This window comes from Bubalus bubalis, chromosome 19 (assembly GCF_019923935.1).
Source record: "Bubalus bubalis isolate 160015118507 breed Murrah chromosome 19, NDDB_SH_1, whole genome shotgun sequence".
Lineage (NCBI taxonomy): Eukaryota > Metazoa > Chordata > Mammalia > Artiodactyla > Bovidae > Bubalus > Bubalus bubalis.
In genome coordinates, this window is record NC_059175.1 from 39143382 (window position 1) to 39155523 (window position 12142).

Consider the following 12142-nt stretch of genomic DNA (forward strand, 5'->3'; position numbering starts at 1 on the left):
AGTCAGACAGGGCTGAAGTGACTTAGCATACATTTTTTACTTTTTCAAAATAGAAGAGAAAAAAAAAAAATCTAATGGAGGCTTTTAACTAGTTAAAAAAAAAAAAAAAAAGACTGCAGATCAACTGAGAGGCACTTTTCAATGAAATAACTGTGATGCACGTGTTCAAAAGCGGCTGATGATTGGGGCAGAGTTCAAGGTGGTCCCAGGAGCTAGAACACGGGAATGGTATGACATGTTGCGTGAGAGACCGCAGACAACGGCCACCTGCTGAACATGACACAGGGTATAAAACCGTCGCCCTCAAGTGCTACTGAGCTGATCTTCAGAAGCCTTACAGGGCATGCTAATGAAGACACCCAAAATCAACAAGGGAGATGCAAAACGAAACAAAAGTTTATTTTCTGCAATACTTTTCTGTAAATTACAAAGGCAAAATGCTAAACTACAGCATGTAACTTCAGTATTTAACCAGAGTACTTGAAATAAATATGCATCCTGAAACAAGATAAAAGGCTACACTTTGTCAGGCGTCCTACAAAATGTCTCAAGTTTTACACTCTGCAGCATTTCTGTGTGGGGGTGGGGAGGGTGGTTTTGTGTTTTCTTAAGTGCTGTGACAGAAAGTCCTTTCACATTTTTCTTTGGAGCATGTTCGAAATTGCTGAACTATAAACAACTTAAGAAAAGTAACACCGAGTTCGAAAGCCATTTCTGCTTCGCTGTCATTGGCCCTCATTCAGCACAGGGCTGCCAAGTGGCCTCTGAGCGCAGGCAGCTCCGTCAGAGCTGGCCTACACTTAACAGTTCTATACGTTAGAGACTTCTGTCTTCAGTTTACATCCCTCAATAAGATCAAGGCCATAAAGGAAGCTGCAAGCAAGTCAGAAACATTTTTAACCTGAAAGTAAAGGGAACAGAGATGTTTTCTCCCAAGACCTCGGCTAGGCACTGTAACGTTTACCAGGATTTTTTGTTTCAAAGTTGAAAAACCCACTGGTACTCACAGTCCTTTCCGAGGTAATTTACAGGTGCTGGTAGCGTTGGGGCACTCAGAAATATTCAATGGGCTAAAGAGGATTTACTATATTTAAAGACGTGCTACAGTCCTAAGAACAAATGGCAGAAAGTCTAGGGGTGTTGGTGGCAGCTCATTTTGAGTGGAATATATAACCACCTTCTGCTATAGCTGAAAACGTGGAGAAAAAAGTTATAAAGTCTTAAGCATGATTACCTAAAAAATACTTTGTTAATATAGTCTAATGTAAATTTCACTTACTTAGGGATTTAGATATGAAAACATCTTTAAGAGCCAATAAAAATATTGTACAGAAAAAAAAAACACTTTTAAAAAATTGAGGTTAAAAACTATGAGGCATTTCTTTTGGCTGTAAACACACAGTTTACTGTCCCTTGTTGAAACACAAATGTTTGGATTTCCTGAGCTTCGTGGATAACAAACAGCAGGAGGCAAGTTTGCATAGAAAATTTGCAACATGTCAGCGATGTACTTAAGAAAGAACTTTTAAGGACAATTTGCTTTCGTTTTTAAACTTCATATTTAAGTTAATAGTGCTCATCTGACTGTAAGATTGACAAGCAGGGTGGTGAGAAATATAAGGCAGATGGAGAAAAAAGATGGAATTAAAGTTTTTAAATCCACAGGATATCACAATAAAGGATCTTAAGCACATAGCGCATAACTAGTGTCATACTAATTTGGTTAGAAATTAAGTTGTGTTTGGGGGGGGCGGGTAGGAAACCAAAGGTAAAGAGAACCCTGCTGTGCTGAATGGCATGGCCCAAGTGTAGGAACAGAAGCACGGCTGCATGGGGCGTCGTGTCATGCAGCCATGGAGCCCCTTAGCTAGGCAGGTACCAGGGAAGATACTCCGCTGCCAGTGCAGGGACCAGACTCCTGAGCGTGACTGATCCCAGCTCTGGTCAGAAGCCGGGGGTGACAGCATCTTTCCCCTCTGCTGCTCTGAAGTCTCTCAGTGGTTCAAAGGAGGACAGGCTTCTCCAGGGACCTGTCCTCAGAAGTCTCTGGAAAGGGAAGAAGTTCTATAAGGGTCACAGTGATACCACGAATGAGAACAATGGCAGTGGCTGCCGACAACTCCGGATATAACACAAAGGTGGACAACAAGGGGCCAGCGTCCTGCCAAGGAATCCACTTTACTTCTTCTGGGACTGGTTCTTACACATGGTAAGGATTTGCTTCAGTACTTTTTGGACATCTTCATCCATCTGGCCCTAGGAAATTCCAACACAAGACACTCATTAGAATAACCTCTGATATCATGCCTTGGACACAACTCACGTGGGACGTTGTTGGGGTGGCGAGGAAGGAGATGAATAAAAAGCAGAGGTTGCTGTCCCACAGGAGTGTCAAAATGCAGAAAACAATAGGGGCAGAGGGGGGCTGAATGCCTGTTAGAAAAGTGAATGTCAAAAAAATGTTTAAAATAAAACAAAATGACACTCACTAGAACCTAAATCCTGGCACTGCCTCACCTAGGGAGTGAGATGACTGGCAGGCAGAAGCCCTTATTTGTCCCCCTCAATCTTCCCAGGAAATGTGAGCCCTACCCATTCCCACATTTCCAGGAGGAACTGAGGCAAAGCGAGGGCCCTGATCTTTTTCCTCCAGAGGAAAAGGAGGACAAGGAGGCTGGGTCTCCCAGCAGAGCCCTCAACAAAGGGTTTCTAGAGCCTTAACAGCAAATGAGAGCCCAGCCAGTCTCAGAACACCGACCGTCCCAGGAGTGCGATGGCACCAATGGCTCAGAGAATATGCTCAGGTCCAGAAAGTAACCCCCAGACTCCTCCTCCTGATTGGGTGGGGGGTGGGGTGGGGCGTGCAATGGCCACCTCCTCATTCAGCAGTCAACAAAGGAGGCAGCTCCCCATTAACAGGGGAAGGGGCTCCCAACACAAAATACAAAGCAAAGCAGAAGGTATTTGAAACAGCTTTCCATTGAAAATCCATCTCCTCAAATTCGCATCCGTTCTGCTAGTTTCAGGACGGGGATCTGGACAAGCCCTGCTGCGGTGTCTCTTTAGGATCCGCAGACATCATACCTGCACGGCGTACAGAAGATGCATCCTGTAAACAGATATCACTTCCTGGTGTTGTTTCTTGCATTCCTAGAAACAGACAATTTGACACTGTTCAAGAGCTTGCTGTGTGTGAGTCACTCAGTTGTGTCTGACTCTTGAGATCCCATGGACTGGAGCCCGCCAGGCTCCTTTATCCATGGAATTCTCCAGGCAAGAATACTGGAGTAGGTTGTCATTCCCTTCACCAGGGGATCTTTCCGACCCAGGGATTGAACCCAAGTCTCCAGCATTGCGGGCACATTCTTTACCATCTGAACCACCATCAGGGGCTTAGGAGACCTTAAAAAAAATCCTAGGAGAAGGCTGTGGCCAAATGCTACCCTAGTGATTCCTTCCAGCAACTAGCACAGGAAGTTTTTGAAATTGCTGTGGACTTGATGGGGTGTGTGGTTTGGAACACTTGTCAATATTCTTAGGGGAAAAAAAATCTTTCATATCTTCAACTCCAGAAGAAAATTCCTATAAAAAGTAGTAGATAATCCCATGTTTGTTTAAACAAATATATGTACACATACTTAGGCACATGTATTCACACAAAGTAAACAACAGTGCAAGGAACTACATCAAATGCAGTTACTGTCTCTGAGTGGTTAAATTATAGACAATGTGTTTCTAGAGTAGCTTCTTCAGAGTTGTTTTTTTTAATCTTTCAACTTTTCTACAATGACCAAATATTGATTAATTTTTAAAATATAATCTTATAAAAAGAGTTGTTGATCACCTACCGTGTGGCCAGTGGTATATAACCCCTGGGGGATTCAGCGATTTAGTTGTCAGTGTACTGAGGAGGTGAACAGGGTGATGACCCCAGTCTCACATGGCCCCTCAGTACAGCTGTTAATCCTCTTATTTCTTCTTGCTGCAATATTACTCCAGTTCCTCTCAGTGACTATTTCAAGGATCTCAACTCGGCTCTTAACTCTTCTAAGAAGAGGCCTTTCTTCCTATTTCCTGATGGAAACCAGAACTATCACATATGGATCACTTAAAAAATCAACTGAAGTCCATCAGTATCTATTCTTACCTCCTTCCCATCAATGTCAGATATGAGGTATCCTTCCCATTCAAGGACAACCTTGGAAACCTCAATCTTTGAAGTTCATGCCACTAGGAAGTGTACTTGGTAGCTCTCTCTGTGCTGATTCCTCCCACCTCTTGGTTCCCTCCACTCCATCATTTACAGCTTTGTCTTCTGATCACTGTCTTCCTTTCCTGTCCTGTTTCTCTGCCATCACTTGGCTGACTGCAGTTATCTACATGGATGAACCACACACCACCCTGGCCTCTCAGTCTTTCAACCTCAGCTGTTTCTCTTCCTTCCAGCCACTCACTCTTATGGTTACCTCCCTGCCTCAGTCATTATTGCCAAGATCTCAGTTGAAAGCATCCCACTCCCCCACCACCATCTCCTGTCTTTCTAGCAAATCTGCATTAGGCTTCCCCTGCCTCCCACTGTTTCTCTTCAGCTCCTGCAGATACCTAGCTCCTTAATCACTTCTCCAGCCTCCAGCCATCCACACTCCACACCTCCACTCCATTGGAACTGTGCTTGCTACAGCTACCATGGGCCATCTAAATGCCATATCCTTGCTGTATCCTACTCATCTAAGATTCAGTACAAGCATCACTTCCTGCAGGAAGCCTTCAAGACTTACCCAGATTGGCTATGCACATTGCCTTTCTACACCCACAGCATGTTGGTCATCTCTCAACGAATGCTTACCACACTGAGTACTCAGTAAGCCATTATATTCTATGAAAGCAGGACTGTGTCTTATTCATTTTTATATCATGGACACCTGGTACATTACTGATACATAGAAGCTCATTAAATGCACATTGGATAATTGTAAGAATGACTATATAAACCATTATTACTTTATCTATGAGTCTGTGATAACCACTTGATCAGAAAAATGACTGCAGAAGTCAAGAGCATCTTCTCCTTCCCTTCTCCTTACCAAGCTGCTAGAGCTGGTAACATAAAAAAAAGCTGGTTTTGAACTTTGTGGCCAGATGGAGTAAGGACTGTGGAAATCTGAATTCACTATTATCAATCTGTACTGAAGAAATCACAAAATCCAAGTTCATGTAAGTGGAAGCCAGCAACAGTCCAGGGTAACGTAATCTTCATGTAGAAAACATCACATACCCATATCAACTAAAGAGCTTCCCAGATGGCTCAGTGGTAAAGAATGCGCCTGCCAATGCAGATGTTGGAGACTTGGGTTCAATCCCTTGGTGGGGGAGATGGAGGAGGAAATGGATCCCACTCCAGTATTCTTGCCTGGAAAATCCCATGGACAGAGGAGTCTGGTGGGTACAGTCCACAGGGTCACAAAGATTCAAATACAACTGAGTGAGCACGCAATTAAAACTTTACATATTCTCTAGCTTTGTCTTCTGATCACTGTCTTCCTTTCTGGTCCTGCTTCTGTCATTGCTTGGCTGACTTCAGTATCCACGTGAAGGAACCACCCACCACCCTGGCCTCTCAGTCTCTCAACCTGAGAGGCCCTTCAAAGATGCCCATATCCTAATCCCTGGAATCTGTAAATGTTACCTATCAGTCAAAAGGGATCTTTTAGATTAAGGATCCTGAGATGGAAAGAAAGATTATACTGATTATCTGGGTGGACCTTAAATGTGATTACTAGGGTCCTATGCTGCTGCTAAGTCGTTTCAGTCATGTCCGACCCTGTGCGACCCATAGACAGCAGCCCACCAGGCTCCCCCGTCCCTGGGATTCTCCAGGCAAGAACACTGGAGTGGGTTGCCATTTCCTTCTCCAGTGCATGAAAGTGAAAAGTGAAAGTGAAGTTGCTCAGTGGTGTCTGACTCTTAGCGACCCCATGGACTGCAGTCTACCAGGCCCCTCCGTCCATGGGATTTTCCAGGCAAGAGTACTGGAGTGGGGTGCCATCGCCTTCTCCACTAGGGTCCTATGCTGCTAAGTCGCTTCAGTCGTGTCCGACTCTGTATGACCTCATAGACGGCAGCCCACCAGGCTCCCCTGTCCCTGGGATTCTACAGGCAAGAACACTGGAGTGGGTTGCCATTTCCCTCCCCAGTGCATAAAAGTGAAAAGTGAAAGTGAAGTCGCTCAGTCATGTCCAACTCTTAGCGACCCCATGGACTGTGGAAAAGGTCAAAGGTGGAAGGAGGAGACAGAAGGACAGAACCAGAGGCTGGAGTGATGTGCTCTGGGGATGAGAGAGGGGCCACGAGCCAAGGAAAGTAGGCAGCCTCCAGAAGTTAGAAAAGACAACCAGATTCTCCCCTTAGAGCCTTGAGAAGGAACCAGCCTGCTGAGATCTTGACTTTACTGTTGTGAAACTGATTTCTTTGAACTTCTGATCTCCAGGACTGTCAGTAATAAATCTGTGTTGTTTTAAACCAAGTTTCTGTTGCTCTATTACAACAGCCACCAGAAACGAGTACAGACGTGAAAGAGCTTTACTGGGTGAAATCAGGAGAGGGGCCAAGAAGCAGCTTCAGACATGTGGATATACAACCACGAGACAACATGGCCCCCTAATAAGAAACATCTCGAGCCGCTGCCAGAGACGGTAACTACTGAAGCAGAAAAACGGAGAAAGGGGAGCAAGTGAGTGAAAGAGGGAACAAGACAAGAAGGCTCCTGCCACTATCCCGCAGACTCCTCCCTTCCCAGTGACACATGGAACCCATTCTCATTGCTGGTAACGACTGGGAAACCCACCAGCTCCCTCTCTGGCCCTCACCTAAAGGTCTTTAGTTAACTGCTCACTGAAGCATGACACTCTTTAGGCTGGGCAGCTTTCTGCTCGTTCCCACCTGTCCCCCACCCCTACCCCCCAGCCAGCCATGGAAACAGGCCCACTCACCGCCAGCTGGTTCTGCAGCTGTTTGACCTGCTGCTGCAGCGCCTCCAGCTGCTGGCTCTGCCTCTTGGAGGAGCTGGCAGAGTAGGAGAGCTGTGAGAGGCTGTTCAGGGCCTCCTTCAACTTGGTGACTTCCTTGGACATCTCATTTATCTAGCGAGAAAGGAAAGCTCTTATCAGGAGAGCAGGCACCCACAGAGGCAAAACGCCAGCTGTTTCTCCACTGGGAACACAGCCTCGACAGGCGTGTTCTTGCTCTGGGCCTGGAGCAATCCCTTTTCTTAATTTTTCAAAGAAAAGCCACACAGTGAAACAAAAACAGGTAAGAATCAGGGAAACCAACAAGTCTATGCAGACAAGAGCCCAGGAATGAGACTATGCTTGGGGCCATGAAGGTAACAATAGCTGTTATGTGGATTCCCTTCACCCTTAAGATGGGGGACTGTTAAAAAAAAATAAAAACAGAATTTCAGGTATTCTATATTTGGAGCCAGCTAGGCTTTGTTCCCTACTGCTGCCATGGGCAATCAGAAATAAGTTCTGGGAACCCTGGTATCTCTGATATCCTACCTTGTAGTGAAGACAATCCTCACCCCCACGGCTTTGGAAGCTCTTTTGGAAACATTCATTATAATAAAGGAATAAAAGATAAATAATTCTCTAGTGAATGCCATTCAGAACATCTAACCCAGGAGACTGGGCATCTGAGGATGCAGAGCAGATCCGAGCACAGAAGCATGCTTCACTTCTCCCTTTACTCTCCGCCTTCCTCCATGCTCAGCCCATCTCGAGTTGCCTGGCCCCCACATTCCTCCCTTTCTCTCCTGTTGCACACCTTTGAAAATGAGGACCAGGGAGGGCTTTTACACTGACTCCAGGGAAAGCTCATGGGGTTTAGGGAAGCAGTATCAAGTCTGGCTGTAATTGATTTTCCATATGACAGAGGAAATCTGTCTGGATTCCAACAGAGTAGAAGTTTAAGATGGACCACAAATACTTTTCAGCTGGTGGGTTCAATTCTGGCCCCTGACACTTGGCAGAGCTTCTGTAAAATAATTTTTAAGGGGAAAATATGTACCACACATTTGAAAATACTCTGGTGTGAGGGAAGTAGTAGATGAGGGCTTTCTCACTCTCTCTTTTTAAATAAATGTCCACCCTACTATTTTTAATGTGGCACTGGGGACAAATGGAGTCCTGTGTGGAGCCTTAGCGCTTTCACAATAGCTTAGTGCTAACAAATGCTAAAAATGCTAACTTCACTAAATGAAGGTTCAAAGTGCTAGTGTTTGCTAGCTAGAAATTCAATAGCAACAGTCTCACCAACCTTCTTGTCTTTATCCTCATCCAGTTTTGAGGAGCTCTCGGAATGTCTCTTCATTTCTGCGAGTTCTTCCTGAGCATGCTGGCATTTTTGCAAAAGTTCATTTACTTCCTGCTCTTTGGATTTCAAGAGAGTCTGAATGTTTTCCTTTTCCCTTTTCATCTGCGAGACCTCACTTCTAATCTGGGCAACCTCTGAATGGGCCTTCTCTTTCTCTTTCACGGAATCCCTTAATTTTGAGGCCAACACACTCACTTCGCTTTCCAAAGACGACTGGAGCTTCTCGTAGGCAGACCGGGGCACCATCGCATCGGTCATGGCCGCCTTCTCCTCTAGGAGCTGTTTCTCCAGCTTCGCCACCTCCCCTTCCTTGCTCGCCAGGTGCTCTTTCAGACTGCTTATTTTTCCCTCCATCTCTTTGGCAGTGGTCCGCAGAGTGGTTATCACCTGCAAATGCTCTGTGATGGAGACAGAGTTCTCTTTCTGTGCATCTACCAACTGTTTGAGCTGGGTCAGCTCATTTAGCACTTTTGAATACTGAGACTTCATTTCAGACAGTGCCTCTTCAGCCTTGGCTCTGGATACATTGGTCACTTGCATCAGCTTCTCATGCTCCGCTTTATGGATATATTCAGCTGTGACATCTTCTAGAGACTTCCTCTTCCGGTAATCCTCCAGCTCTGCCTGGGCCTCTTTGTACAGCTGGGACAGCTCGCTCACCTGCTTGTTGAGTTCATCGATCATCCTGTTCATGGCCTCTTTCATGTCCTCAGCTTCATCACCCGCCTCCTGGGTCATCTGATTTTTCAATGTATCTTTCAGTTTCGTGATTTCTTCTTGTGCCTCTTGGTATTTCTCAAACAAAAATGCTTTCTCCTTATTCATATTCTCAATCACCGTGCAATAGGAACTTTTCATTTCCTCGTACTCCTCCCTTGGTGGCTGAATAACTGCCTCTTTCTCCCTTTCTGCCAGCTTCTCCTCTAACTCTCTCACTTTCTCTTTATTTCGTTCACTTTCTTCCAGGGCGCCCTGGAGGTCCCGCTTGAGCACGTCCATTTCTTCCTCGGTGATCCTCAGCTCATGCAGGTGCGAGTAAGTGTCCACACTTTCTGGTGAGACCAGGCCCAGCTTCATCTGCTTCTGGACACTCAGGACTTCTTTCATAGCTTCCTCGTATTTGCTCTGAGTTTCCTTAAGTTTCTGGCTGAGGTCGGAGCCGTTCTCTGAGATCTCGGCATTGTTTAAGCACACTGATTCTGTCCTCCTGGTCTGGAGCTCGGCCTGCAGCTGTTTCCTCTCCGCTTCAGAGCTCTCCAGTCTCTTCTGCAAGTCATGTAAAACCTCTTGGAGTTGCTGGATTCTGACATCACTGTCGAGAGTGGATTTACTTGAGGAATGTGTTATGACAGATGGAGATGGTTTGGAGTCTAGAGGAGGGTTTTCACTAGGTTTGCCCAGGGATAGGGCCAAGTCAGTTTGAGTAGAATGGTAAGAGTCAAAGCTCAGGTCTGCTTCCCCTTCCCTGGGTGTTTTGGCCTGTAAAGAAGGCAAGAATGAAATGACACCAAAGGTGTGGTTAGATGAGCAAGCAACTGCAATCGGGGAGCAAATCCAAACCTTGAGTATGGGGGAGCAACAGTATCATTCTGCATGTGTCCTCTTGCCCCATGAAAAAATATGGTCTGGGACACAAGAGTCGGGCTTAACAACACTAAGCTTATTCTGTGCTCTCAAAGGACAATTTATGTTTGCCACTTTAAAAACGCAAGACCTGTTTTGGCTGCAGAGCTTCTGACTCAAATTTTTCTTTGTTTCTCATATTATTGTAGTTGCCCTACTTCTTACCACATTCTTAAATCTGTGAAATGATCAACTTTACTAAATGAATGACTAGTCATATATATGGTGTGCATATAGCTATCTATTGTCATATAAATCATACTAAGTATATAATTATATAATTTACCAGTTTATACAAATAATAAGTTAATGACTAAGTCTCAAGAAACAAATTTGAAGGTATAAAATGCTAAAGGGTAATTATATTTTAAAAAGAAAAAACCAATGTTGGTGTCTAAAACAAAATACCCAACTAACCCTGAGAAATCCAATAGCTTGACCCAACTGAACAGACTATGGTAGTGATCTATGTACCTACCTGTAATTTATCTTGTAATTCCTTATTGTGTAAGGTAAGAGAAGCAACTTTTGCTTGCAATAGGACAAGAAGATCTTGCTGGTCAGCTTCAGAACTCACATCCAATAAGCTATCAGCACCTTAGGAAAGAGAAAGGCAATTTAAAATAATATTTTAAAAATGTAACTGTTATGTCTCTGACCTTTAACAAACTCACTTTCTACCCAATCCAGTTCTTCTTTCTTGTCCAGACTAGGGATGAAAGCCCCCTCCAGCTGGATAGATGAACAGAAATTCTCAAGTACTGGGGTCTCCTCACTCCCTAGCACAATACTAGATGCCTAGATACAAATAAACTCATTTGAAAACTGATGGATTGGGTCATACAGTCACTGTTTACTTGATTAAGTGCCACACCTTGGTTGTTTTTTATTCCTCCCATGCCCTGTACATCCCACTCCATGAATCCTTTTAGAAAGATCTCTGGAATCTGGTTCACTTCTTATCCCCACGCCCACTACCCTAGTTCAAACTTCATCACCATACCTGGTAACTGTACAAACGGCTTCCTCACAAATCTTTCTCTCTCTCCTCTAGTGAAAATGTAGCCCGTACCAACAACACTGTCAGACTAATCTTCCTAAAACATACTTTGATGGGGTCATGCCTTTGGTTCAAGTGCTTTAATTGCTCTCCCTCCAAAAATAATCTCCAACTTCCTTTATCTGGATTAAGGCCTCTCAGGATCTGGCTCCAATCTACTGTTTTTCAGGTTTATGACTCATCATGTCTTTCCCCAGTATCCCATTTTCATCAGATTCACACCCTCTCTATTCTCAACACAAGACTGCTTCTTTAATTCTTCATCCATACGATTGCCTTTTAGCATCTCTTTGGCTGTATAACTCTTAGGCATCCTTCAAGACCCACATCAGACCCTGCCTCTTCCTTTAGGCATTTGCTGACCACCCCTGCATGAAACAGGAGTCTCCAAATCCCACAATAAACACTGCTGGTAAACCACAACTGTTTGACATTCTACTGATTATCATGCTGAAATAACATGTAAAGATATGCTACTCAAAGTTCTCACTGAGACAAGACAAGAAATGTGCTGCAGAATGTCATTCAATGTACTGCTTCCTACACCCAGAAAGTCTTCCTATGGAGAAAAAACAAAAAACAAAAAAACAAAAAACAACTGTCAGGTGGATGAAACAGTGTGCTTGGCTGGATGACTTTCTGGAACAATCCCCTTTTTTTATTTTAGACTGGCAACAGTTTAGAGACCACACTTTGAACAGTGTGATCCGAACAGCACTGATCCAAATTTCACCACTATTTAAAAAATTTCTCACAACCTAATGCAAGGATGAAAACTTGAGTCTTAATTTGGAAGGATGCAAAATGACATCTCTTCACAGGAATGCTTACTAATGATATCTGGGGCCTAAACCACAGCTTTATGAGTGTGTTTGACATACCGTCTGGTCAGCTTGGAATGAATCAGGGGATTTGGGAGCAGGAGGGTAATTCTAAGCAACAAAAATTACTTCTAAGACAGGATGGATGGCTTTTAAAATATCCAATGTAACAGCTGTGCAGTTATATTAACATTGTTCTCTACCAGGAATATTTCTTAACACATTATTAACTGGAGCTGTATTAACATCTCAAGCATTAATTTCTGCA

At 44.2% G+C, this 12142-nt stretch overlaps 1 protein-coding gene across 6 annotated transcripts in view; it reads right to left on the reverse strand.

Moving 5' to 3' along the window:
* Positions 1-378: 378 nt before the first annotated feature.
* Positions 379-12142, reverse strand: part of RAI14 (retinoic acid induced 14) — a 164393-nt gene continuing 152629 nt past the window's right edge. For all 6 annotated transcript variants that reach the window (XM_006071887.4, XM_044932530.2, XM_044932532.2 and 3 more), the window contains 5 exons: positions 10472-10590; positions 8314-9849; positions 6990-7139; positions 3085-3150; positions 379-2256 (listed from right to left, as the gene is read on the reverse strand). In XM_006071887.4, the coding sequence (XP_006071949.1) occupies positions 2179-2256; positions 3085-3150; positions 6990-7139; positions 8314-9849; positions 10472-10590 (1949 nt within the window). In that variant the 3' untranslated portion in view covers positions 379-2178. The remainder of the gene's footprint in view (positions 2257-3084; positions 3151-6989; positions 7140-8313; positions 9850-10471; positions 10591-12142) is intronic.